This window comes from Ambystoma mexicanum, chromosome 3p, assembly GCF_040938575.1.
Source record: "Ambystoma mexicanum isolate Mex_15411 chromosome 3p, UKY_AmexF1_1, whole genome shotgun sequence".
In the NCBI taxonomy this organism is placed as follows: domain Eukaryota; kingdom Metazoa; phylum Chordata; class Amphibia; order Caudata; family Ambystomatidae; genus Ambystoma; species Ambystoma mexicanum.
Window position 1 is genome coordinate 166,690,121 of NC_090925.1, and position 27,770 is coordinate 166,717,890.

The 27,770-nt window shown below is 48.8% G+C and overlaps 1 protein-coding gene across 2 annotated transcripts in view; it reads right to left on the reverse strand.

Moving 5' to 3' along the window:
• Window positions 1-27,770, reverse strand: part of GSTK1 (glutathione S-transferase kappa 1) — a 395,651-nt gene that overhangs the window by 265,183 nt on the left and 102,698 nt on the right. Inside the window, exon 1 of one of the 2 annotated variants that reach the window (XM_069650561.1) lies at window positions 12,312-12,623. The exons of the other annotated variant lie outside the window; for it this stretch is intronic. Coding sequence (XP_069506662.1) covers window positions 12,312-12,386 — 75 coding nt within the window. The 5' untranslated portion in view covers window positions 12,387-12,623. Of the gene's footprint in view, window positions 1-12,311; window positions 12,624-27,770 lie in introns of those variants that run through there. 2 annotated transcript variants of the gene reach the window in all.

The following is a 27,770-nucleotide window of genomic DNA, read 5'->3' on the forward strand; positions in this document are numbered from 1 at the left end:
AATGAATACGACCATCTAGGGAAAGAAGCCAAGAGATAGTTTGCCAGGATAAAAAGGTTTAATTGTAGAGAATACAAAAATAATATCAGCAAAGGACTCTGCTGCTCGAGAACGTTCGGACTCCAGAATCACTGTTGGTGCCTTTTGAGAGGCCACAGCATCAGTAATGGCATAACTTAGGGTCTGAACCCGCACAGTGGATTGTTAGGACAGTATGATATGATAGTTTATTTATAAAGCACCTATACACAATGTGTTACAAAGCGCTTCAAGGCAAGGGAGGGAACAATGGAAAATACAATGACATTTTTACAGGCCATGAACAGTAAGGATGTGAAATTAACTATCGTACTCAGCCTGACGACATTTCAGATAGTGCAAGAGCTAAGACATAGATGGAAGGGGGGGTGGGAAGGAAATGGGAGACAGACCGGCGACTATCGTACTAGGCCTGATGACATTTCAGATAGTGCTGGAGGTGGCAGAGACAGACGAGGTTGCTATCATACTAGGTCCAGGGACAATTCTGATAGAGTAAGTGCATAGAAGAAAGTAAGGGGAGGAGATAGGAAAAGGGAGAGGAGGCGAGAACAGAATAAGCTGCAATTGTATTCACTCTCCCCTCTTGCTTCTCCTTTTGACTGAAGTCAGTAGTAACACAATGTTGCAAGTCAGGATACAAGATGAAGATGGGAACAACAGAATGTATCAGGACAGACTCCAGCAGAAGTAGGCTGGAGTGGGCAAGGGGGTGGGGGGAGGAGCAGGGTAGAGGAATCAAGCAAACACCTGTGTGCGCGAAGAGGGCAGGGGGGGCACACAGAACATCACGGGGGGACCAGAGAGGGTGGGGATGGCCTGTGGGGGCAGAGGGCGTAAACACATGTTGGTGCTGCTTGGGTCCTCCTGGTCCAAACAGGAATTGTCCTTTTCGTGGTCTTCCCTTCGGACGCCCAGGCGAGAGACGCCCTTGATCCAAGTGTTAAGTATACATGGTCCTGCTTCATAGGGGATGCCAGGCTACAAATGGTTTGTTTCTCAGCCGGTTGTCGATGCCCACATGGGTCAGCTGGGCTCATCTCTCCATGGAGTGAAGTTCAGGTCTCTCATAAGTTAAATTGTTAAAAGTATGATAATATGCTCAGTCTACTACTACATCACTATGGAATGCACCTGGGAGGCTCGTGGGCTGGTGCCGAGGGGAAGGGAGGAAGAAATACAGTCGCACTGACCCACACATTTTGCGCTTCGTGCCATGAAACCGTGCTGGACAAGGGAGATGTGGGGTTTATATCCCCGTAGGTAGCAGCAACACATACCATGCTGGATTGTTCCTACGTTCCTGACGCAAAACATATTTTACATAGCTGTTTGTGACTCATCTGAACCACTTGCCCGAAGCAGCGTCTTGTCCAGGTTTTATTTTGTGGCATTCCTTCACAAAACCGAAACCTACCCGGTGCCAGTGCTTCCGTGACGGCTTTGTCAGAAATGTCGGTCACAGCGGCTCCAGCAGGCAAACCCGTAGTTTGCCCATCGGAAACAATGGTTCCGGTAAGCAACGGTGCCGGACCGGCAAACTTAGAATGAGGCCCAATGTGTCGAATACCCACAAATAATTTTAATATTACTATATTGAAAGTGGACATACAAAAGGTTAGTTTCCATTTCTGCCATCTGTTGTTCGGAGCGTTTACTCAGCGTGACAACGAGAGAATGGAACTTCCTGAAAGTTCGATAGCACAATGAGTAGAGCGCTCGCTTTGACATCTGTGCAGAGCCTGCTGACGCAAGTTCGAATCCCGGCAAGGCCAAACTCAGCCTTTCATCCTTCCAAGGTCGATAAATGAGCACCAGACACCGTGGGTAATAATAAGCAGCGCTCAGATGCCCGAGGGTCTGTAGCGCTATATAAATGCTAAATTATTATCTAAGCTCAACTATACATATTATTTGTGCGATTAAAAACAGCATGCGTGCTGTATGCATAATGACTAATTCAGCAACATACGAATGTTCGATTTGATGAAAAGAATTGACACAGTACGTTAGGTTGCGTTGAATGATATTTATACGGTGCACTATAAAAAACCAAGTGCGTAACTCGCGAATTATCTGTCTAGTAATGATTATTTGTGTATAAAGAGGAGTGAATAGAGGTTTGATTTTTTTTGACGTATTTGCTTACTGGCCTTGTTATGGGTTAAGTGGAGCATAATGTTACAATTATTCATCGAATACCCGCAACCACAACCTGTATGCAGGCTAATGATATCTAAACTGCTTTGTTCCGTGGAATAGCCTGGTGTGCTGTCACCGTTGCTTCGTTGTGCATCATAAATTAGGGGTTGGGCGGAGGCTAAACCTTTCCGTGGGTACTTGGTTCTCCCTTTCGATTACTAATCTTACCAGTTTCGTGATAATGCCATGTGTCTGTGGTTCAACATAAAACATTACAATCTCTGCCTTTATTTTCTGGTGGGGCCCGCTATGTAAAGCAGGGGCATCTGGTTATCCATCCGATTGGGAGATATACCTACTTCACAGCGCTAACCTTTCATGCACGTCGTGGTCTCAAATACTCCCCCATGTTGTGTGTGTTCATTCTGTGTGGTTTGTGTTTATGATTAGGTTTTATCCGTTATTTTGGATTATACGTCAATTGTTATATTAGATTACAGAACGGCTACTAAAATACAATATTTTATTTGGTTAATGTTACGAAGTAGCTTCTGTAGGATTCTTTAGTTATTCAGTAGTTCTTTATTACTAAGTTGCATAAGCTCTTAAGCATAGAGAAAGCTACATAGAGATAATAGAGACCACTTGGTCCCATCACCCAGGCTCAACTGACCAGGTTGGAACTCAGTAGCTAGGCTCATATTTAAACATTCCAAGAGGTCGCAGCACTCCATGCCAGGTCATAGTAATGCATCAAGTACACAACACATCTCCTCCCTTTCCGATGACAAACAAAGCATGCATCAAGTGCAACACAACTCATCTCTCTTTCCGATGACAAACCAAGCATGCACCAAGTGCATCACAACACATCTCCTCCCTTTCCGATGGTAAACCCAACATGAGATGTCCAACACACACACACCTTGAATGACACCACCATGAAAGCAACCCCCATACATGCGTAAGATTGCAAATGGAACTCACTCTGGAGTAATATATATAGCATATTTTAGAGATGATACAACTCTACAATAAAATCTGGACGACAACACCGACGACCATGGTGACAGTCATCCATACACACTTGAGTCGCTAACTCCCTACACTTTGTGGAACACACCACACACCCACTTGGAGCGGCTACCTCCCTATATTTTCTGACACTCACACACAAACACTCCACGTCCATGGGTTCTTAAACATCCTTTGACCATGCAACCTTTAAACATTGATCAAAAGACGGGCATTTTTATCTTCCTAAGAGTCCATGTTGCTATATGCAACGTACCCTAAAATGCCTCAAAGGTGTTAACTCTAGCCACTCCCACACCCTACTACTCACTCGTACACTTACGCAAATTGTGCATATTCAGGAAGTCCAAAGGAGCCCCTTTAACCAAAAAATTCTCAAATAGGTTAAGCTCTGATAATCTTTATCTCTTCAATTAGACTTCCTGCATACTCCTTCCCACGCACACGTCTAGTGCAATTCCCATGCACGTTTTCATCCATAAACTGTTTATACATAAGATTTCATGCGCGTTTACAACCAATAAAATGTCATGCTACATCATGAAACAGTAAAGGATACATGGCAAAGTCTTAGAATCTCCTCTGAGATTCACACTTCACACTTATTGCCACCACAAACTTTTGGCACTGCTTGAAGCTTGAACTTCTCCCTCGTGTGAAACGCTCTCAGTGGTAACTTCACTTGACATTTCCGGCAAAGTCTCCATATCTTGCTCACAAAATGCAGCGTTCTGTCACATACACAAAATAATTTCCAAACTCTGCGCACCGAACACTGCCGACCAAAAGTCTTGCTGACTTGATTTCCTTAAGCTCTGTTACGAAGTCAACAATGCCTTCCGACCATCTTCCTGGTACTGCAAGGACTTCAACGTTTCTAGCTAAGAGGTAGGACTTTAACTCTCTTCTTCAACGTTACTTCTCAATGAGTCTGCCGATCACTTCAGCATTCCTAGCACGTCACTGGGTCCTTTACTATGGTGTTCGCTGCGACATTACGCACAAAGCAACCGTCGACCGCACGGCGGCGCCACCAAGCCCATCTTGGACCGAATGGGTCATCATTCTAATTCTTCACCGACTCCCCCGCATGGCCGTGTGACGTCATCAGACGCAAAATCACCCTGGAACCGAACGGGGCTCTCCTGGCCCAACGGTCGTTGTCCAGGTACGGCACACCGTACTTCGCAATGTCTATGCTGACTTATGTGCCAGGACGCCTAAACTGCCATGGTGCTTCTAATTGGCCCTATCACAGAACATCCACGCTCATGTCCATCATTTGATTGAGGGCCTGGCATCTCGTAGTGTTTTCCCATGAAACGCTCCTTCTAGAGCTTACTTGTGCCAAGTTGGGACTGTTTTTCTTCTAGCGCTGGGACTTACTGCGGCACCCCTCAGCTCACTGTCCCATAGCGCTCAATAACCCCTTCTTCACTCTACACAACTTGGGGTTAATAGCTGGTTCTACATCGGGTGCTTTCTACTTCCTCTTAGGGGCTTCACTCCAATCTTGGGGCAACACTGTTTTTCCAACTCTACCTCTTTGGGGCCTCACTGCTTTCCCCCCCCCCAACTCTTTACGTCTTCAGACCCAATTCTTGCTTGTGAAGCCTGTGCTTAGCGCTTTGCCTTTGGGGTTTATTGATATTGGGACTTATCTTCTTTACTTCTTTATATCCCCCTTATCTCTTCCTGACCCCCTACATGCAGCGCCCCTGGGTGATGGGACTTACTTCTGGATGGCTGAGGGCAGTGGTCTCTCTCCTTCTGCTGCTCCCCCTTCATAGCTTTCTTCTTCTTAGCTTCTTTGCATGGGTTCTTAGTAATCCTCGTCGCCAATGTTACGAAGTAGCTTCTGTAGGCTTCTTTAGTTATTTAGTAGTTCTTTATTAATAAGTTACATAAGCTCTTAAGCATAGAGAAAGCTAAATAGAGATAATAGAGACCACTGGGTCCCATCACCCAGACTCAACTGACCAGGTTGGAACTCAGTAGCTAGGCTCATATCTAAACATTCCAAGAGCTCTCACAGCATTCCATGCCAGCTCATAGTAATGCATCAAGTACATTACAACACTTATCTACACAAATATATGTTACAGTTCGGCGTATGCCATAGTTTCCAGCTACCGTTGGATGGATTCTTCAATTAACATTGGTGGATAACGATAAACAGTGCTTATTGTATAACCGTTCTGTGGGACAACCAACAGGGACCAATCTGCCCTTTGGCAGTACCAGCAATAAGGAGCGTTCACGAACAACGTGCTGAAGCAAAAGCGTTGCGCTTGAAAGTGCAAAGAATCCATATCTTCTCAGCAAGCAAACACCATGTGCGTCATTAGAATGTTTTTCTAGTGTAAAAAAAGGACACACAAGATGTGGAATACAGGGAATGATCAATCGTTGAGCGCAATAGACGTACCAGGAGGAAGTTATAAACAACATTCGAAGCAAGTGATGTGCACTAGATATAACTTGTATGGGAACAAAATATCGTTCATTTGGACTTAATATTCTCCTGTGAAAGCACTTGTTACATTGCAGACTATTGAGGTTTGCTCAAAATAATGTTTTGCTATCCTATTTGGGACAAGAAAGAAAACGTACGCGCTGCGAGAGGATGTCTGTTTATCTTCCTGGTTCTGCGTTAAGTAACGTTCAGGCGTGGGTAATGACAGTGCATGTTTGACTACGCTGGCCACAAATGTCATGAAAACAGATATGTTATGTTACTTGCCATGTATATAGCACCTTATGTATCATTGGTATGATCTCAAAGCGCTAATAGGTTGAATGCCCTCAGGAACCGTAGTTCAAGTCAGTAGAGAGAAAGTCATAAGGTGCGTGGGTGCACCGGATATGTGTGCAGCTGGTGTGGCAGTTGCATGACAACTGCTTCTTAGCAGTAGGTGTGGTGGTTTGGAGGTCAGGTATATGTGTTCATTCTGGAGGGAGGACACCCAGACTGATTTGTGGCTGCGTTAGGCCTGAGGAGACGCTTAAGCTAGCGGTGTGTGCTCAGCTAGCTGTGTTTAATTAGGATGATGAGCAGTATGTGGCGGGTGTTAGTATGAGAACAGCTATACCGAATGTGTCATAGTATCGCTGGGTTCTAGTTGAGTGGTGGAGTATAGGAGAGAGTAAGCGCGGTAGTGTGATATGGTGGTTATCAGTAAGGCACTTGAGATCGAGCACTCCATCTATCCATTTTATTTACTGTGTCCGTTCATTCCACTTCGTCTGTTCATCCATTTCGTCTGTTTCATCCATTTAAGCTACTAGTTCTTCCATCATTCCATCCACTCAACCCATCATCCACATAATCTACTCCATCCATTCTGTACACTCATTTCATCCTTCCCATTTGTTTAATGTGTTCTATCCGTTTCATCCTCCTATTCATTCGATCAGATCTGTGTGTTCCACCCACTCCATCAGTTCCATCCACACCATCCACTCCTTCTGTTCCACTCCATCTGTTCCATCCGCTCCATATGTTGCATATGCTCCATCTGCTCCATCAACTCCATCAGTTCTTGTGTCCGTTTCATCCACTGCATCTGCTTGTCACATCTGTTCAATTCACTCATCCGTTCCATCCCAACCATCTACTCCGTCTTTTCTTTCCACTCCGTCTGTTCATACACTCATCCGTTCCATCGGCTCTATCCATTCCTCCATTCCCATCCACTCCTTCCATTCCCATCCATTCCATCCGTTCCAACTAGTCCATCCGTCCTATCCACTGCATCCATCCATTCCATCCGTTCCATCCACTTCATCCATTTCTTCCTTTTCCATCTGCTCCATCTGTTCCAATTTATATTTGTCCCATCTATTCCTTGTGTTCCATCAATATCATCCGTTACATTCATTCCAACTAGTACGTCCACTCCGTTCCATCTGTTTCATCTGTTCCATTTGCTATGTTGGTTCCATCCGTTTTGGCCAGTGCATCCACCCCAGCTAGCACTCCATTCCAGCGACTCCAGTCAGTACATCCACTCCGTTCCATCTGTTTAATCTGCTCTATCCGCTTTGTCTGCTCCATCCATTCCATCAGTTCATTCTGACAAGTACACTCAGTCCAACCAGCTCTCGGTTCCATCCGTTCAATTCACTGTCCGTTCCATCCATTGCATTTGTTTTGTCCATCTACTGCCTCCGCTCAATTCATTTACCTTTTCTATCCCTTTCATTCCTTTATCCACATTATCCATCCGCTCAGTCCTTTCCACACGTTCGATCTACTTTTCTATTTCGTCTACATCGGTTCTTTTTATTTCATCCGTTCCTATCCACTTCATCCGTTCTACTCGGTTTTATTTACACTGGCCATTTTAGTTTTCGGTTTGTTCGATCAGGTCTCTATGCTGGATTGTTGTCTTTAATTCAACAATCTTGGGTTTCTGTTTATTGAGTTTGTTTATTCTGTTTATGCTAAATCGATTTTTAAAAGGGAAGAGCCACGTTTTCAGTAATTTGCGGAAAGACACAAAGTCTTCGGTGAGTCGAATGTGGGATGGAAGCGAGTTCCACAGAGTGGGGGCCAAGGCTGAGAATGATGATCCACCTAACCTGACTGAGTTGGCGTTTGGTATCACTAGGAGGCGTGCAGAGCTTGATCTTCGAGTGCGCTTTGGGCGGTAGGGTTTTAGCTTGTCCTGAAGGTATTGAGGTCCGGTTTTATGCATTGCTCGGTGAGAGATGCATAAGGTTTTGAAGGTCACTCTTCGTCCAACCGGGAGCCAGTGGAGAGTTTTGAGAGCTGGGGAGGTGTGATCTCTTGGACAAAGCGCAAGTAGCAGTTTGGCTGCAGCATTTTGTGCTCTTTGTAGTTTAGTGAAGTGGTAAGCTTGGGCTCTGAGGTAGAGGGAGTTCGCATAGTTCAGTCTTGATATTACAATTCATTGGACGGCGGCAAGTCTGCTAAGAATTTTGAGGTGGTAGTGGCAGGACTTGGAGACGTTGATGACTTGGTGCGAGAGGGTTAGGTTAGAGTCGAGAGTGCATCCAAGGTTTTTTACTGAGGTTGAGGATGTCGGAGGATTGCCCATGGATGATGGCCAGGGTAGTGGGTGCGGAAGAAGTTTGTTGTTGCCACACACCATGATTTCAGTTTTGGTGGGGTTTAAAAGGAGGTGGTTTGTGGTCATCCAGCAGACAGCGAGGTTGGGCTGGCAGCTGGGTTTTGAGTTAAGGACTGTTAGGATTAGTTGGGTGTCGTCGGCGTAATTGTAGCACAAGCGGATTATTCGTGGGAGGGTGGACATATAGAGGTTGAACAGGAGGGCTGATAGGCACGCTCCTTGTGGAACTCTGTTATTGACTGGTCGGGCGGCGGAGACAAAAGAGGAGAGGAGGGTTATTTGGTTACTATTGTTGAGGAAGGATGCTATCCACTTGAGAGCGTTTCCACGGATTCCTAGGGAGTGGAGGAGGATCGAGTGGTTGATTGTGTCAAAGGCGGCGGATAGGTCAAGAAGGATTAGTGCAGCGCATCCCGCAGAGTCTGCAGTGTTTTTAAGGTAATCCCAGATTGAGGTCAGGGTGGTTTTGGTTCCGTGTCGAGGTCTGAAACCTGATTGAGCGGGGTCTAGGAGATTGTTGGCTTCGACAAAGGCATTTAGTTGGGAGTAAGCGGTTCGATCAAGATGGGGCGGTAGTTTTTGGGGTCGAGGCACGTTTGAGGGGCTTGACATGAGCGGTTTTGAATCAGTCGGGAAAATTCCTGAGGAGAGGGAGTCGTTTATGATGGTTCTCACATATTCTCCTGAGCAGGTAGTTGCAAATATTTCTTTGAGGATTGAGGCTGGGCAGAGGTCTAGCGGGGAGCCGGATGGTTTCCAGGCAGAGAGCAGTTTGAGAAATTGGTCAGTTGGTATTGGTGTGAACGAGTCGAAAGTCGGCTGGGTTGCAGTTGCAGGCAGTGGGTTGGCAGGTAGGGCGAGTGGATTGTGTGGTGGGTGCAAGAGGGCCAGTTTGTTGAATAGGGAATTAGTTCTTTCAAAAGCAGTGGTGTAGAAGTGGAGAGAGAGTGAGTCACAGAGTGACTGAAAAGGGGTTGATTTGGTGGTGGTACATGATGGTTTGGTGAATTCAGAGATGATTTTGAGGAGTTCCTTGCTGGGGTTTTCACAGTTGAGGATTCAAGAGTTGTAATGGGCTTTTTTTGCTTTCCGGATTTCGGCTTTGTAGTGGCGATGGTGCCGGGCCAAGGTGGATCTGCTCAGGATGGTTTTATCTTTCCGCCATTTGCGTTCGAGGGATTTATATAGTTGTTTTGCAGTCTTCAGTTCTGGTGTAAACAATCTTGGAAATGGGCCATGGCGAGCAGATGATTGGCAAGTCGGTGTGAGCAGGATTAATGAGGTATGGAGTCATGAGTCAAAAGCATCAGTGGTTAAGTGTTCATTGCATGGGGAGGTAGGGGGAGGAGACTGAAGGAGCGCGTCGGGTAGGATTTTCAGTTTCTTCCAGCATTTGCGTAGATTTGGAGGTTCTGGTTCGGGTACGGGGGGCGGGTGAGCGAATGTTTAAAGGGACAATGAAGTGATCGGTCCAGATGATAGGGGGGGGGGGTTTAGATGTATCTGGTCGTGGGAGCTGATGATGGCATCAAGGGTGTGTCCTTTACAGTGGGTTTGGCCGTTTATGTGGGTGCGGAGGTTAATGGCGTCTAGGCAGTCGACCAGAAAGTGGATCATAGGGTTGGTGGTGATGTCGAGCAAGATATTGAACTCTACTAGAAGAGTGAGGGTTGGATGGTTTAGTTAGATGGTGGCTATCGAATCGCAGAGGTTGCTTGAGAATGGTCTGTCGTAGCCAGGAGGTCTGTAGATGATTAGGAAGCTGTGGGAGAACGTTGGGGGAGGCATAGTTTGACGAGAAGCGATTCGCAGGAAGGGATGGTTGGCTGGCGATGATTGAGGCAGAGAAGTGTGACTTGAAGGCGATTGCTACTCCTCCTCCTCTAGAGGATCATTTGAGTGGGATAAGGGAGTAGTCGGGGGGAAGGCTTCATTGGCGATAGGGGAAAAGTCATCGGAGAACCAGGTTTCTGTGATAAAGACTAGGTCTGGTTTGTCTGAGGTGAGGAGGTTGAAGATGCTGTGTCTGTTTCTTGCTACAGATCGGGCATTAAAAAGGATGCATCTTACTTGGTACAGGAGGATGATGTGGAGGTTGTAGAGGTGGAGGATGGGAAGAGTGGGGGAACGGGTCGGAGGGGTGGTGGGTGGAGGGGGGTGAGAGGAAAGATTAGAAACTGGGGGGTGTGAGAGGGGGGGTGGTTGATGGGAAGAGTAGGCAGGCGGTCGAGGTGGTGGTTGTGGGGGGCGGGTGAGGTTGGACGGGTGTGTGCGAGGTTGGTTGGATTTGGGTCAAGGGACTCGAAGGTGGGGTATCGGGGTTAGGAATTCCAGTTGTGTTTGGTGAGAAATCAAGGGAGAGGGGTGATGATCGAGATTGGGAGATTGAGGTGGTGGATCGAGACATGAGTGGCGAGGAGTAATGAGAGATTGAGGGAGACCAGGTACGTTTTCTTTTCAGGGTTTTTTGTTGCAGTTGGAGTGTGAGAGATGGTAGGAGGGGGGGGTCGGAGAGTGAAACTGATGCGGCTACTGTTCTTGCAAGGACGAGACGTGCAGTTTTTAGAGAGGGGAAGGAGTGGGTCGGAGGAGGATGTTTGGGGGAGTTGAGAGGAAGGGGGAGGGGGTGGTGGCGGGGCTGGGTGTGCCAGGGAAGCTGAGTATGCCATTAGTTGGAGGGGCCGGGGTGCGGGCATGACGATAGTGGGCGGGCGGGTGGAGGGAATGGGAGGAACAGGGGTCTTCAGCTCGCCATCTGACTCCTCTGGCTTGGTATTTGGATAGGGATTGAGTTGGGGGGTGTGGTGGAGGGCAGATGAAGCATTTCTTTTGGTCTAGTGATGTCAGCTTAAAGGGTAGGTGATAGGATTTAGTGTCACGAGGGTACTTGAATTTAGGACGATGCATCAACGGATAAGTTTAGCACAAGATGGTCGCTCCCAACCCGTTCTTATCGCATTTGTGTAAAAGTGAAGAAAACGAAGGTAAGATGCACAGGAAAAAAAATGTTAAGATCGATTACAATATGTTTAAAAATACATTCACGATCGGGACAATAAAATATTTGAGCAAACTTCTCCTTTAATACTCAGACGGGCTACGCAACTGCCCTGCACCAGCTCCTTGCGAAGCCTCCAAAATGGAGACAGAAAACAGAGGAAAAGGTGAGGGTTGGGAGGGATTTATATGCCTCCAGTAGGCCAAACGCTTTATGCTGGGGCTTTCAAGAACTACTTCTTTATACAGGGCGCTGCGAGTGTAACTTAGTTTCCAGAAGGCAAAACAACACTACAGGCCTGCCTCTCTCTGGTCAGAGGGAAATGAGAGAAGGAGTGAATGAATGCTTACCGCGTATATTACCAGGAGCTGGCGAAATCCCACTGCTTCCTTACCTGCGAAAAAAAAACTCTTACAAAAGGACAATCAATTTAGGTTTTACCAGCTTCCTCAAAGCCGACAGTCTGTGGGTATATATTTAATGAGTTCCAACCCTTTCCGAGTCTTAATGACTTGGAAATGGTGTCCTTACTTGAATGTGCTGTTGAAATGCACCAGTTTCGTAATTGTACTTCGGTCGTTTCTGCTAAAATGCAGGTTGGACTTCGCAACGAGGTTCGCTTGAGTTGTGCAGCGTTGTTGCTGTACCAAGTTTGTACTGTTTTTGTTACTCAGCTAAAAGTCACCACCACCCACAACAAACAGCCTATCACGCACACACACCATGGGGGCATTCCTTCTGAGCGCACCGTTTTCTTTTTCACAGCTGTCTGGAGGATGAAATGAGTTCCTCTCCCATTACATCCAAGACTCTCTGCAGTGGGTGCATTAACCAAAACAGCCATCTTCCTACCATGCTCTTTCAAAGAAAAAGACACCACTTCCACCACCACCCCTTAAAATCCTGTTTTAACTACTTTAAACTCAAGAGGCATGTATAAAAGCATACATTAATACACGTGATTCCAGGACACTTGTAAACGCACACTTTCGGCGGTTTACCTCGAATCCCACCCAGGAGTAGGGGGACACCACGTCGTAGAAGAAGTCCAGCACTCGCTTGCCAGCCCCGGCCATGGCTGCTGCTGTTGGGATAGATGGGGGGGGGGGGGGAGTCACTGTCTTTGCAGCCTCTGGGGGCAGGAAGTGCAGCCTCGGAAGCGCTCAGGCAGAAGTGACCTTCAGCACGAGCCGTGGTGGGCGGGATCTCCAGGCGTCTCCTGCCTCCCAGTGGCTGAGCCAGGCTCAGCAGCCTGGGTACTGTCAACAGCCAGCTTCAGCTCTGGGATACCTACCTTATGTTAATGCGAAAATGAAGTTATGTGGTAAACGACACCTTTTATTCTGTGCTGGGACCCGTCAACTCAGCACGCTGTGCACCATGCGCGAGGTGTGACAGTATTATCTGTGACAGTTTACACAGGCGTTAAGCCCCACGTCCCTCTTTCTCGTCACCTTCGGTTCTCGATGAAACCATTTATGCATCTTTTCCCAGACAATGCCTGGATGCCAACTTAACAAACATTGGCAATGGCAATAGTTTTGGCGTTTACTGAGGTTATTTGCATTTTACATTTATAGGCACCAGGATGCAAGGAGGAGGGTGCAAAGTTTTAAAGGAGGATGTGATAAGGTGTGTGGGTGTGCAAGAGAATGAGAAGGAAGGAGAATATGATCCCACATATTAGTGCTTATTTGGTACAACATGCAGTAAGGGGAAAGGTGCACAGGATTTACAGTCATGCGGACCCTTCGTTTATTTCCCATTTTGGAGTCCCTGGGCATATGCCATGCTACTGCATGCAGGATTAGCACTAGTATGGAGGACATTTCCTCTATACACAACCAGGAGTTCTCAAGGGGTTTCAGAGCTGAAACTCTTGATAGTAATTGTGTTAACACAACTTTTACAGCACTGCCAAACTATTAATGAGGCCAATTTGGTGAAAACATTGGCATTCCCCAGTAGAAATGTGCATACTAAACTCCACTGCTTAGGCTTTAAATGTGGTAGAAATCCCTGATCACTGGAAGCACGGGGGCCGTGTGTGTGAATTAACAGTGTCTTGTTTCTACTCTGGCGTTTCTAGTGGGGGTTTAGGAGGCTATAGCCCCGGGTCTTTTGGTTGTAGCCCCGGATAGAGTCTCAGGGTCTACAACCAAAAGACTAGCTACCCCGAGTCCCGACAATCGCGACATTAGTGTAGCCCCGGATCTTTTCCAGACCTAGCAACACCCAATTCTACCACTCACAATTTAAAGGAAAACTTTTTTAAAAACATGACCATTGTTTTGAAATAGTCCAAACTTCTGCTAAGAATATTGCTTGTTGTGCAAGATCACCCGACAGGCACAAGGGCCAAGGACATTGTAGTAGTTGCTCGTGCTTCCGCGAGCCCTTGTCTAAAGGTTCTAAAGCATAGAATGTTGATGTGTTCCACGCTCGGGGGGGCAGTTGGGTTTTGAATGGAAGGAGCTGGAGGAGATGGTGTTTACGGTGTTCGGGCTTGAAGAATAAACGTATCATTAACTTACCTGTTGTTCTACATTATTACACTGGCGACGAGGATCTTCAAGCCTGACCCACGCGCCTTGCCAAGCCGTATTCATCATCAGGTGCCTCAGCTGTTTTCCGGGCTGCGCTCCCGGACGTGGTCGAGCGCGGCCCCCGGCATGATTTGCGTCAGCTGGGCCAGCACTACCTTTACTTTCAACTACCGGCCGAGCCGCGCTCCCGGAGGAGGTCGAGCGCGGCACACGGCAGGGAGTGCAGCCGTGCATACGGCTGAGCGGCCACTGTTCCGACGCAGAGGATCCTGCCGAGCCGCGCTCCCGGAAGAGGTCGAGCGCGGCTTGAGGGAGGGTGCGGCTTACGCCGTGCAGTGAAAAGGGAGTGAAGACCAGAGCAGGTGAGAGGTGGACCCTGGGAGGGGGCACAGCCCTGCGCTCTTCATAGCCGGGAAGGCGCTGAGAGTCCACGGAAGTCACGCTGTTCGGCTCCGCCCACTACATGAGGAAGGGAGCCGGAGGCTTCCATTCATTGGTGGGTGTGTCGGCACTGATTGAACTGCAAGGAGAGGAAGATTAACTCCTTGTGTGCGGCCGTTAAAGGAACTGCAAGTTTCTGTTAACCACAATTGTCAAAGAGGAGGGAAGTGACCAGAACATGCCTGTTTGACCATATTGTGTAACCCATTCTACGTATTTCTGCCAAAAGGGTTTGGTGTGGAGTATTTCATTACTAGTCTGCCGTGTAGGACAAGGTGTACATTATCGCACATTGTTATTCAAGGAAGTGCGCAGAGATTTTCACCTGTTTCATCGCATTGACCTCAGTCAGTGGCTATGTCAGTTCCAGTGACCATGCAGCACAGCAATGCTCGCCCTCCCCCAGCCTTCCTCCCCAATCCGGGGGAGCCCCCCATTGCATGGGAGCTTTGGGTGGACACTTTCAAAGTATACCTGAGAGCGTCAGGTGGTTCCAGAATGTCTGATGATGACAAGGAAGCGACTCTACTCAATTGCCTTGGTACGGAGGGTTTGAGGGTGTTCAGGCACCTTCCGGGCCAGGATGTTTTGGCTGAGTCTTCAGGCGAAGGAGATGGAGAAGGGGGGCAGGCAGTGGTTTTGGCATTGAGACTGCTCTTAAGAAGCTTGAGACACGCTTTGGAAAAAGAGCTAACATTGTGCTTGAGAGGTATCATTTCTTCTCAAGGGCACAAGGTCCTGGCGAGAACATTGATTCATACGTGACGGCACTGCGAACTCTCATTTCTACGTGTAAGTTCACGGGCATGGCGGAAGAATACATTTGTGACCAGATCATGATGAGGACTAGTGACTCAAAAGTGAGGGAGAGATTATGGACAGAGAAGGATCCTCCGTTGGAGAAAGTGATAGAAATAGCCCGTGCCCTGGAGGAGTCAAGGAAGAGCGTCAAGGAAGTGACGGAAAAGGCGGAAATTGTACATTTGGTGCAGCCACGCAAGAATGAAGAAAATCGGGCCAGGGACAAGGATCAAAGAATGACGCCGAATAGCAGAGATTTCTGCAAGAAATGTGGTTGGAGGGGTCATGTTGCCGGAGCTAGGGAGTGTCCTGCTTCTGCCGTTGTGTGCAGAAAATGCAAGGGAAGAGGACATTTTGCCCGGATGTGTAAGACTATTCCACAGAAGGAAGTAGTGCGGATGGTGGACCCTGAAGAAGACGATAGTAATGTAACGGTTGTAGGATATGTTAGTCCCTCTGTCAAGGCAGATGTGCTTCCAAAAGAAGGTGCGCTGTTGAGTGTGGGACCGTCGAAAAAAAGTGCGTGGGCCACCCTTAATGTGAATGGAGTTCCCCTCAGTGTGTTGGTTGACACGGGTTCTCCTTATACTATGATTTCCCCTGAGATGTATGAATCTAAGTTCCATAAGGAGGTGTCAAGTTTGAATCCGTCTGATATCAATCCTTGTGCGTATGGCCGTGTTCCGATTAAAGTATTGGGATATGAGTGGGTTGATATTGAGTTTCATGGCCGGAAAACCAGAGGAAAGCTGTATATAGCTTGTAAGGGTGATCCAGTTATTGGGTGGGATGAGCAGGCTGCCCTGGAGATGGAGGTTCGCCCTGGCAAAGCTGTCCCTGTTTTGTGTGTGAGCAAGGGAAGAGAAGGTGGTTTGAGTGAAGGGAGCGCGTGCACAGCCGATACTCTCCAAGAGAGGTTTCCGTCAGTTTTCTCCTCTGTCCTGGGCAAGCTGCGGGGTTTCTCACACAAGATCGTGCTCAAGAGGAGTGCTGTTCCTGTTGTGCACAGAGTTAGGCGTGTACCCATCATGGCACGTGAAAGTCTCCAGACAGAACTTAAAAAGCTGATGGAAGCTGGGGTAATAGAGGAGGTAGAATCTTCAGAGTGGTTAGCCCCGGTTGTATTGGCACGTAAATCCGATGGTGGTATGAGGATGTGCGTTGATCTAAGAGATTTAAATTCAAGCATCTGGATAGACAGGCATCCCTTACCAAATATAAACGAAATGAAATGCTTTCACTTGTAGGAGGGGCATCTTGTTTCTCCACATTAGATTTGTCCTCTGCCTATCACCAGGTGGATTTACACACCGAATCAAGACCTCTTACTTCGTTCATTACGCCATTTGGAGCTTTTCGTTTCCGGCATATGCCATTTGGTTTGGCGTCTGCCTCCGCTGTTTTTCAGCGAGTGATGCAAAAGTTGTTTTGTGGAGTGGAAGGTGTGGAGTATTTCCAGGACGATATCTTGGTGTGGGGCAGGTCACGTGAGGAACACAATGAGAGGATTCTACGAGTTTTGGGCATTTTGGAGAAGAGTGGTCTGACGGTCAAACTAAGTAAGTGTAAGATAGGGGTGGAGAGTGTGACTTATTTAGGACACACACTAGATGCCAAGGGGATACATCCCAAGGCTGAATTGGTGAAGGCGTTATGTGAAGTATCTCCGCCCACCAGTAAAGACCAATTACGGTCGTTTTTGGGATTGGCTGAATATTATAGCAGGTTTATTCCCACGTACTCCGACAAGACAGTGGCCATGAGAGCGTTGCTCAAAAAGGGCGTACGTTTTGAGTGGTCAGAGTCGTGTCAACTTGAATTTGAAGGCTTGAAGGCTCAAGTGGACCAGGCTCCATCGTTAGCTTCCTTTTCTCCATCTAGGAAGACGGTTTTGACAGTGGATGCTAGTGAGTATGGGGTAGGGGCGGTTCTTGAACAGTGTTTTGATGGAACGTACCGCCCCATTGCTTTTGCGTCTAGGGTTCTAAGTGAGGCAGAACGTAGATATGCTGTCATAGAGAGGGAGGCCTTGGCTGCTATCTGGGCATCCAAACATTTTAGAACATTCTTGTGGGGAGTAGAATACACTTAACGCACCGATCATAAACCCCTAGTGCATGTATTGACATCTAAGGGTTTGTTCCAGGCATCCTCTAGAGTGATGCGCTGGATGGCAGACATGAGTGAGTATAATTTCAAGGTGGAGTATTTACCTGGCACTAAAAATATGGTTGCAGATGGTCTCTCTCGTTTTCCCCGCCATGATGTAAGTGTGGAAAACTCAACACAGGCTATGACGAGTGATGAATATGTGTTGGTGGCCAAGGTGTTTCCGGCCGTCAATGAGCAGGAATGGGGTAGAGAGTGTGCAATGGACCCCGTGTTGAACAACATCAAGGCTGCTCTCACTACCGGTGCTGGCATGGAGGTATTGGACAAATCGTTCGGACAAGTATGGTCTGAGCTGTCTGTGGGTCCGTGGGGCATTGCCAGGGGTACCAGGTTAATACCACCTGAATCTCTTAAAGCCAAGTTGGTGGAATTGGCTCATGAAGGGCACATCGGTAGATCTATGACGAAAAGAAGGCTAAGAGAAGGGTATTGGTGGCCCAAGATGGATGAGGAGGTTGAGAAAGTAGTTAAGGATTGTGTGGCTTGTTCTGTCAGTGATAAGAGTAGAACAACGTCGCCCCAACCCATACAGCCTGTGGAAGTGCCGCAAGACGTGTGGTCAAAGGTGGCCGTAGACATTATGGGTCCTATGGACACTTTGGGTGGAGGTTTCAGATATTTTGTAGTGTTAGTTGATTATACATCTAGGTGGGTGGAGGCCACGGCTTTGTCTTCGATCACCACTGAAAAGGTGATTGACTTCTTGTCAGCAGTGTTTGACAGGGAGGGGGTTCCTGCTGGAGTAGTCACCGATAATGGTCCCCAATTTGTGTCAGTCGCCATGTAAGAGTTTTTCTCCAAACTAGGAATTCGTCACCATAGGGTGGCTTTGTACAATCCAGAGGCCAATGGATTAGTTGAGCGGATGAACCGGTTTGTGAAAGGGGCGGTTCAGTTGGCCTTGGCAAATGGTTTGCCATGGTGCAGTGTAGTGACTGAGGCCCTAAAGGCTTATAGAGTTACCCCTTCATCATTTACTGGTGTGTCTCAGTTTGAATTAATGAGGGGTAGAAAACCAGGATCTAAACTCCGGGTGGCCGCTCTTGGGGGTGGTGTACAAAGTTGCATCAACATGCAGGAAGTTCTTGACAAGGTGCGCATTAAACAATCCCGTTTTTGGGAATCTCAGCTTGCCAAAAAGAAACCCTTGCGTGTGCAAGTAGGTGATCTTGTAGTGGTGAAAAATCCAAGATTTGTAGCAAAGTGTTTATTCAAGTTTATGAAGCCATGTGTTGTGACCAAAGTAGGTCATGGATATGTTAAACTGCAAGATGGTACCAGATGGAGTTTGAGGAGGGTGGTCCTTGTTAAGGGAAAGCTGGCGGATACTAAGGACCAGTGTTGTGAGGGAGGCGGTGCTACGGTTGGAATTGGTCCAGAGTGTGCGTCTGAGAGTGTGGTTCCGTTACAGAGTGATAGGGCTGTGACTGTTCACGGGCAGGCTACTCGGGTGGGGCATGGAAGTATGGAGGTGCCTGCCTTGGGAAGTGATGATATTGCGCCATTAGATGGAGCACCTTGTGCAAAAGGGGTGGATGAATCTTCTGAGTGTGATTCTGATAAAAGTGCTCTTGGCCTGACTGGTGTGGAAACAAGGGTTGCAGAGGAATCTTCAGTGTTTGTGTCAGATTATTCGGTCTTGGTTCCACACGGAAGGAGACTAGGTGAGGACTCTGCCTTAGCGGAAGCCTCCAACAGGGTGAATGATCGCCCGACCAGAATAAAGAAGATTCCGGCAAAGTATAAGGATTTTGTTTTAGAATTTGCAGATGATTAATTTTGGACTGTAGATAAATAGCAATCTTTTACATATATCTCTTACTGCATATTACTGTTTCTTCCTTACTTCCCAATGACCTTATTTTATGTTCATATTTAATGAATCGTCAATTGTGAGGTTTACAAGGGGAGATGTGTAGTAGTTGCTCGTGCTTCCGCGAGCCCTTGTCTAAAGGTTCTAAAGCATAGAATGTTGATGTGTTCCACGCTCGGGGGGGCAGTTGGGTTTTGAATGGAAGGAGCTGGAGGAGATGGTGTTTACGGTGTTCGGGCTTGAAGAATAAACGTATCATTAACTTACCTGTTGTTCTACATTATTACAGACATCATTCATGACTCGGGAATACAAAGCAGAAGATAACGACCTACTTTAGAGTAAACGGAGTGGATAAACCGATGGGCAGAAACGCTACCAATGGATGAGTCATTGAGAGTTTATTGTCACAACTTCAAACCGCAGTAAGTAACACGTATTGGTACTATACCAACTGAATTCTACTCATTGTATCCATTTTAAAAGCATACACGAATGAGTGCAGCAATAAAGGTCTGCGATTCTTCAGTTCAAAAATAGACCTGTAGCAGGTACGTAACCCACAGAGCTATCCCCAATCTTATGACAAGAGCGAATGACTGAAACCACCTCAGACATGAACATTACCCAAGCACACATAAAGGGAAAAATACTTAATTGCGCGACACATCAAAAAAAAAGACAGGATACCAAAAAAAAGGCACCAACCCAAGATGGGGAAAAGATTCCTCTCTCCAGTGAAAAGTTTCAGCACAATACATGCAAATTTCCAGTTGTCGTGAATATAGAAATGAGGGGCAGGGCAAGGCTAGTTAAAATCCCCAGCATTACCTCCACGTCCACTCTTCCTCGTCACAGTACTTACCTCATGAGGCCCCTGCCTCCGACACAAGACCTTCTTCTATTTCTTTAAATCACTATAACTCCTCCCCCACATCCACGTCACTCAGTTGAATTTTTCCTGCCTCCGGCAGGTTGGACTTTTTCTTCACGGTGTGGGGCACCGGGGCGCACCGATCGCTGGCCCCCTGGGGGGGGGGCTGTGTGGCAGGGCCTTCTGCTACCTCGGGTGCTGCGCTGCTCTTGGGCCCCCTGTGGGGTTTGGGGTCCCGGATGAGCGGGATTGCCTTGCTCGGTTATTTGCTGGGCTCCGGACCGCAGTGTGGGCATTTTGCCCCGGGTCCTGCTGGGCCCAGGGGAAGGTAAGGAGAGGGGGGGGGGCTATGTGCTTGCTGTTTTCACCCTCTCCTGCTGTTATGGCCATCGTGGCGTTCCCTTCATGCCTGCTCCTTGGTGTGCCTTACGGAGGCTGGTGCCTCGCCCGGTTTTGTTTTGCAAGGTTGTAGGCTGGCGCAAGGACATTGCGGCCTGGGTCCTGTAGGGCCCAGGATGCAGTAAGGAGTTGGGGGCTTTGTGCATGTTTGTGCCCTGATTCTTCTGTCTTTGGGGCCATGTGACAACATGCCTCCTGTTTGATGCAGCGTTGACTAGGGGATTATTTTGTTATTGGACTTGGTCTTGGTTGGTGCTTTCTGGAGGGGTACCCATTAGCTTGACAGGTGGAGCATGGGGCTGCCAGCTGCTTGATGTAGGGCTCAAGCCACCTCTCAGTCATGTGCTGTGTATTCAGGTGGCGAGTTAGTGGTGTGGTTGTGTCTGTGCTAGTCATGGACGCAGGCACCTTATCCTGTCCTCTTCCCCTGAGCTGCGCGGGGGACGGACAAAGGAGATTGTTTTTTTTTTCCCTTGTCCGGCATGGAATTATGGAAACTGCTAATGCGTCATGGAAGTAACGGCCATGCAGGGGGTTCCCAGTGTCTCTTTTTTTAGGGCCTAGGTCCTCCTGTGCTGACGTGTTGCTTTCATGCCTCCTCTCAGACGTGTGGAAGTAATATGGCAGATTGTGGCACATGTCTGTGCTTAAAAGGGGTTCTCAGAGCCCCTGGTGCCAGTGGAGTGGGTTGTCCCTTCTGTGAGTTTCCGGTAAAGGCATACCCCAGGTATGGGGTTGCCTTTGGTGTCTGCTATACGGATGGATTGCATTGATTGCATCGCCCCGCTTTGTGACAGTACTTTGCCCATTGACGCCAGCCTGGTGGCTCCTCTATGTCGGCTGAGGGGGCCATGGTCTACCGGGCTGTCCTGTATCTTCCTTTTGATAGGTCTGATCTTTTTGTGGGCTGACAAGCATGCTGTTATATTGCGGCGCAGGCCTGCTTCAACGTCCTGGGATTTTCCTCTGGTGCAAGTGCAGTGACTGGCGGTTTTGCCTGGCTCCTTGTCTCTATCTTCTCAGAGGTGTATGGGACCAGTGGGGTTCGGCTTCCTGGGTATTGGCCTCCTTCCGGGGGGGTTATCAGTTGCCGTTCCTGTACTTTGGTCCCAGCTCAAGGACCAAGTAGTTGGCCATGGGATCCGTTCTCTCTAAATTGGTGTTGTGGGTTACCGTCATGCCCGTTCCTCTCCCTGTTCAGGGTCAAGTTTTCTACTCCTGGGTGTTCCTGGTCCCTATGCCTTCTAGGATGTGTCAGCTGCTTATGGGTTTCGAGTCCCTGCACTACTTCATCCGGACGGAACACTTCAACGTGGATGCTTTGCGGAATGTTCTCTGGATGTTGTGCAGGGGGGATTGGATGAGACCACAGCATTTTTGGTTCTGAATGCTCCCGACCGGGGTGCGATCGGCTCCCGGAGTGTTCTCCATGCTGGTGGCTCCCCTGGTGGTGCATTCGCATCTGCAGGGAGTGCGGTTTTTTCCCCTACCTGAACGATTGGTTGGTCGAGGTGTCCTGTCAGCTGGCTGTCCTGCCTCATCTCCCTTTAGTCTGCCAGGCATTGCGGGACTGGGGTTTGCTGGTGAACTGGCGGAAGTCTCAGCTGGAGCCTTCTCAGGATCTAGTTTTCATTGGGGCACTGGTTTGCACCGGGATGGAGCGGGTGTTCCTGTCCCTAGAGAGGGTCCGTCGCTTGCTGGCTGTTCTGGGCAGGGTTCTCAGAAAGCAGTATGTCTCGGCTCACCTGTTGCTGAAGTTACGGGGCACATGGCGTCTTGCGTGTTTTCTAGTTCCTTGGGCCCATTTCAGTTACGTCCCCTGGTGTCTTATCTTCTCTCCCACTGGCTCCCGATGTCTCAGCTTTCAAAGCTTTAATTTCAGTGTCCCCAGCGCTGCGGGTCTCCCTGCTGTGGTGGCTGGGGGTTCCAAATCTACAGGCTGAGGTGTCCATGGTCCCTCCTCCTGTGGCCTCTCATACTACCGACACCAGCGGAATGGGTTGGGGGGTCTACATTGGGGGTCCTCTCAGCTCAACGGTTGTGTGATCTGGGGAGAGCCATCAATCACCCAATTGGCGAGAGTTGTGTGCCATTCTTCGAGCTCTGGTGTACTTCGAGGGGTTGCTGAAAAGTCGGGCGGTTTTGGTCCGAATGGACAATACAACGGCCTTGGCATATGTCAAACGCCAAAGGGGTTCTAGCCACTACTTGAATGCTCTTGCAGCTCTGACAGGCACCTGTGGGGAATCGCATCCGGTGTCTCTGGTGGCCTCACATATAAGGGCGGGTGGACAATGTTCGAGCAGATCTTCTCAGACGCCGGTTTCCCTCCTCTGCGGAACTGGTCCTGTCGGCCCAGGTCTTTGCAGAGATCTGTGTCAGATTCGGGTCCCCTGTTCTAGACCTGTTTGCATCCCTGGCCTCAGCAAAAGTTCCCCTCTTCTGATCTCGGTTTCAGGCCGAGGGCGTTTAGGGGGTGGATGCCCTCTCTGTACAGTGGCCTTGGGGTTTCCTTTTTTTTAAAAACAATTTTTATTGGTTTTTCTTTTTACAAAACACATACAAAACATTTAACCATCAACAATGCTGTCCTCCCCCGCCCCCCCTTTAACTCGGGCTTGCACCTTAATTCTTGGATTACCTTCTCTGGGGCAAGTCACCTTCATTGTTCTCGGACGTGTCATATTCACTTGAATCCTTATGTGAGGATCCTGACAATGTGGCTACCATTTGTCTCCAGGCAATCAGAAGGCCCGCTTCCCCATCCTTCCCCCTGTTAGCCACCTCATGCCATGCCATTGTCTCAGTGTCTACCTATTTTAAGAGGTCATTCCACCATGCCTCTACCCTGGATCTGTGGGCTGATTCCCAGCCCATGGCTATCGTTCGCTTCGCCAGGATGTAGACCAAATCTCTGAGCTTTCTGACATGTTTCAGTTTGCGTGGTCTAGTGAACCCCCCCAACATGCACGCCCACACTGATTCCACGTCTAGTTTAATTGCTTTATCAGACGGACGCAGCCTGACTTCCTCCCAGAATTTCCCAACCTCTGGGCACGCCCAGAACATGTGAATCATTCCAGCCTCCACCTCCCTGCATTTGGGGCATTTTTGTACTTCGGTGCCCCCGAATCTAGCGATCCTTTGGGGGGTCATGTACGCTCTGTGGGTGACATATAGTTGGATCTGCTGCAGTCTCGCGTTCCTAGACACCTTTATGTGGTATCTTTGGGCCCTATCCCATTGCCCGTCCTTCACTGGTGTCCCTGCCTCCTCCTCCCAGTCTCGCCTCAATTGGAGTAGCTCTGTTCCCACTCTGGACATTACATTATCAGTTTGTAGATCTGGGATACTTTGTGCCCTCCCTCCGAGGCATCGTACATTGTTTCTATGATGGCGTCCGGCGGTTCAGCTAGTGATATTTCGGACCACCTCTCCTTTGCCTGTTTAATTATTCTAGTGTAGGTGATATGTTGCCCCGGGTGCAGCCCCATTTTGTCCATTAGCGTCTGGAAGTCCTGTGGCCTCCCCTCCTGCCATATGTCTCCCAGGGTCGCCAGGCCCACCTCCTCCCAGTGTTTGCGGATCCCTTAGTTGTTCATCTGCCCCACTTAGCGCCACCAGAGGCGCCTGCGAGGAGTATGGGGCCGGGCTACCCACGGCCCGACATGCCCTGCGCCATGTTTCCCAGCCCAGTTGCAATAGCCTCGATCTACCGTGCAACTCTGGTCTGGGCAGCCATATTATTTCTTTCAGGAAGTAGAGGTCGCATTCCTGTCCCAACAATCTTGTTTCCGCCGTCTCATCTTCCGACAGCCATCTTACTACATACTGTAGCTGCCCTGCCAAGCAGTATATTTCAAAGTTCGGCAGGTTTATTCCCCCCTTGTCATACGTATTCTGTAGTTTCCACAGGGCTACTCTATTTCTGGAGTTGTACCACAGGAAGCCTCTACATAAGCTCTGGAGTTTGGTAAAGAAGCGTTTGGGCGGCACTCAGGGGAAGTTTGTGAAGAAGTGCAGTAGTCTGGGCAGGACTACCATCTTGAGCAAGGCTGTCCTCCCTACCATGGCCAGGGGAAGCTTCGCCCAGTAACCCATGCTGTTCTTGATGCCCTCCACCACCTCCTCCGTATTATGTTTATGCTCATCCAGGACCTTGTGATATATGTTGATTGCCAGATATTTAAATGTGCTGGTCTGCCAGGCTATTTCTAGGACTGGCAGGCTCTCCTGCGGGACTCCTCTGTACCTGCCCAGGGGAAACATGCATGACTTTTTGGGGTTTACTGCAATGGCCGACAATGTCGCATAGCGCTCCATCACCTCTAGGATATAGTGCAGGTTCTCCTCTGGGTACCGCAAGTACAACAACATATCGTCCGCATACAGTGATATTAGGTGTGGTCCTCCCTTAGTGTGAACCCCTATTCCTTCGTACTGCTGTCTTAAATAGATTGCTAGCGGTTCCAGCACCAGGATATATAACATTGGAGACCATGGGCATCCCTGTCTTGTTCCCCTACTGAGTTGCCATTTGTCATAAATTATTGCTCCCGTCTTGACCCTAACTGTTGGGGCACTATAGACCATCTTTACCCATCGCATATACCCGGGTCCCATCCCATATTCCTTTAAGGCAGCCATCATCTATGGCCACCTCACCGAATCAAAAGCCTTTACCGTGTCTAGTGAGACTATTGCTAATTCCCCTGGGTCGTCTCCCGCCTGTTCATGACATAGTGGAGCCTCCTGTGGTTATCAGATATGCTTCTGCCTGGGACGTATCCGGTTTGGTCAGGGTGTATAAGTTTGTTTATTACCCTCTTCAGTCCATTCGCCAGCACCGCAGTGAGGATTTTGCTATCTTGATTAAGCATGGAGAGGGGTCGGTACGACCCACACTCCGTGTCCGGCTTGTCGGGTTTCAGGAGAGGAATAATCACCGCCTCCCTAAGGGATTCTGGCAGCCTTCCTCTCTCGAAGGCCTCGTTGAGCATTGCCAGCAGCGGGGGGAGAACCTCTTGCTTATATGTTTTGTAGAATTCGCTGGGGAGCCCGTCTGACCCCAGGGCCTTACAAGTGGGCAACTGGACTACCACTGCCTCTAATTCCTCTATGGTAATTGGGGTATCTAGGTCCTCTCTGTCTTCTTCGTTCAATTTGGGCAGACCAATGTCTTCTAGTGTCTTGGGGCTCCTGCTCTGTCATTCCGCCTGTGTCTGCATAGAGGCGTTTGTAGAATCTGAGAAATCCCTCGTTCACGCCTCCTGGGTGTTCCAGATCTGACCCTCCTCCCTGTTATCTCCCTAATGGCTAATCTCGGTGTCTCCGTCTTGTATAGCCACGCTAGGAGACTCCCGGGTCTGTCTCCCCCCGCATATTGCCTTTCAGTGTATTTTTTGTAGTTCAGTTTGCATAACCTCTTCCAGCCCTTCGTAAGTCTATTGTAACTGACTTGCCTGTTTGGCGTCTTCTTGCGAAGTGCCCCCTTTGTCATGATTTCTTCAATTTTCTTCTCTGTCTCCTGTAACTCTCGCTCTATGCCTCCTTGGAGCCCCTTTGATTTAGATATGGCAGCGCCTCTGACCACCATTTTGACAACTTCCCAAAGGTTCCCTCCGAGTCTACGCTACCCGTGTTGTTTTCAAAGTATCCAGTTATCTCCTCCCTTAGATCCTCACGGAATATTGGATCCTCCAGGGCCTCTGCTCTGAGCTTCCAAGTTGGAATTCTAGCTCTAGGGGGCTGGTGTCTCCACGCCAGGGCCAGGGGGAGTGGTCCGATAGTATTCATGCTTTGTATTCAGAATTTACCATTTCCCAAGCTAGTCCCGGCATGGCAAACATGTAGTCCAATCTAGTGTACAGGGCGTGTGGGGCGGTGTAGTGTGAGTAGTGCCTGTCGGTGGGGTGCTGTTGCCTCCATATGTCCACCATCCCGAAATCTCCCAGCAGGGCTAGTAGTATCCTTGCTGCAGGGGTGGGCCTGGCTAGTTTTGTGTCTGACCTATCAATTTTAGGGTCCAGCATGCAGTTGAAATCCCCGTCCACATGACCGCGCCTCCCATATAGGGCCTGATTTTACTGTGTAGTGTTTTAAAATGGGCCACTGTGTCTTGGTTGGGGGCGTATGTGTTCATAATACACAGTTCTCTATTTTCTACCAACTCCCTAACCGCTATCATGGCCTTGGGGTTACCTTTATGCCTTTCCACCTATTCCCCTTCTTCCCCGGGTGGTTTGGCACGTCAGAGTGTCCAGGGTGACTGTGTTGTTGTTAGCTCCGTTCTGATCCCGCCAGAGTTGGTTCCCCTCTCTGTTGGTGCTTCGGTCCCAGGAACCTTGGCTGGTTTCGAAGTGGCCATGTCCCCTTCAAGGGGATCTGCAGACGGAAGTCTGCCGGATGCAATGGGCAGTGTGGCTATTGCTCAGTCTAGGCTGATATCTCAGGGGTTCTCAGGTCCTGTAGTTGAGTCCATAATGGATGCTCTTAGACCCTCCACTCTGAAGGTGTACAACAGGCATTGGGGCCATTTCCGAGACTGGTATGGGCGGTCTGGGATCCCTCCCCTGCATTCTGGCCTCCCCGCTATCCTTCAATTCCTCCAGGAGGGGTTTGACAAGGGCCTGGCAGTTTTTCCACGCTTCGCTCTCAGTGGGCCTCCATTAAATTCCTTTTGGGGGACTCTGATGGTCACTTGGATGGGGGGGTGTCGGTGGGGAAGTTGCTCCAGGGTTTTTCTTCTTCCCGTCCTTGTACTTATAAAGGGCTTCCCCCTTGGGATCTCCCTCTTGTTTTACGGTTCCTTCAAGGGCCTCCTTTTGAGCCCATTTCCGAGATTGATATCAAACATCTTACACTGAAGACTGCCTTTCTTATTGCCATCGCTTCCGCCCATAGACTTGGGGAGATTGGGGCTCTATTATGTCACCCTCCTTTCCTGAGGGTGCTGCCGGACTCGGTGGTGCTGAGGTGTGATCCGAAGTTTCTCCCTAAAGTTGTTTCTCGGTTTTGTCACCTTTCAGTATCTGGTTCTCCCTGCCTTCTTTCATGATCTGAAAATGCCAGAGGAGATGGCTTGGCATAACATTCATGTCCGGCGGGCAGTGTTGGAGTATTTGGCTAGGTTTGCTCTTTTCCGCCAATCTGATAGTCTTCTGATTACTTTTGGCCCGGCTGGGGCTGGGCGTAGGGCAGCTGTGGTTATCATTTGCCGGTGGTCCCGTGTTGTGGTCTGGCTTCTGGCCTGCCTGTGCCTGCGCATGTTCAGGGGCGGTCCACCAGGGGTTTGGCGGCTTCCTGGACCGATGCAAGGAGGGTTTCTATGCAAGAGATTTGTAGGGCTGCCGCCTGGGCTGGTCTAAGCACTTTCATCAACCGCTATGGGTTGAGTTTCTCCCCCTCGGGGGTT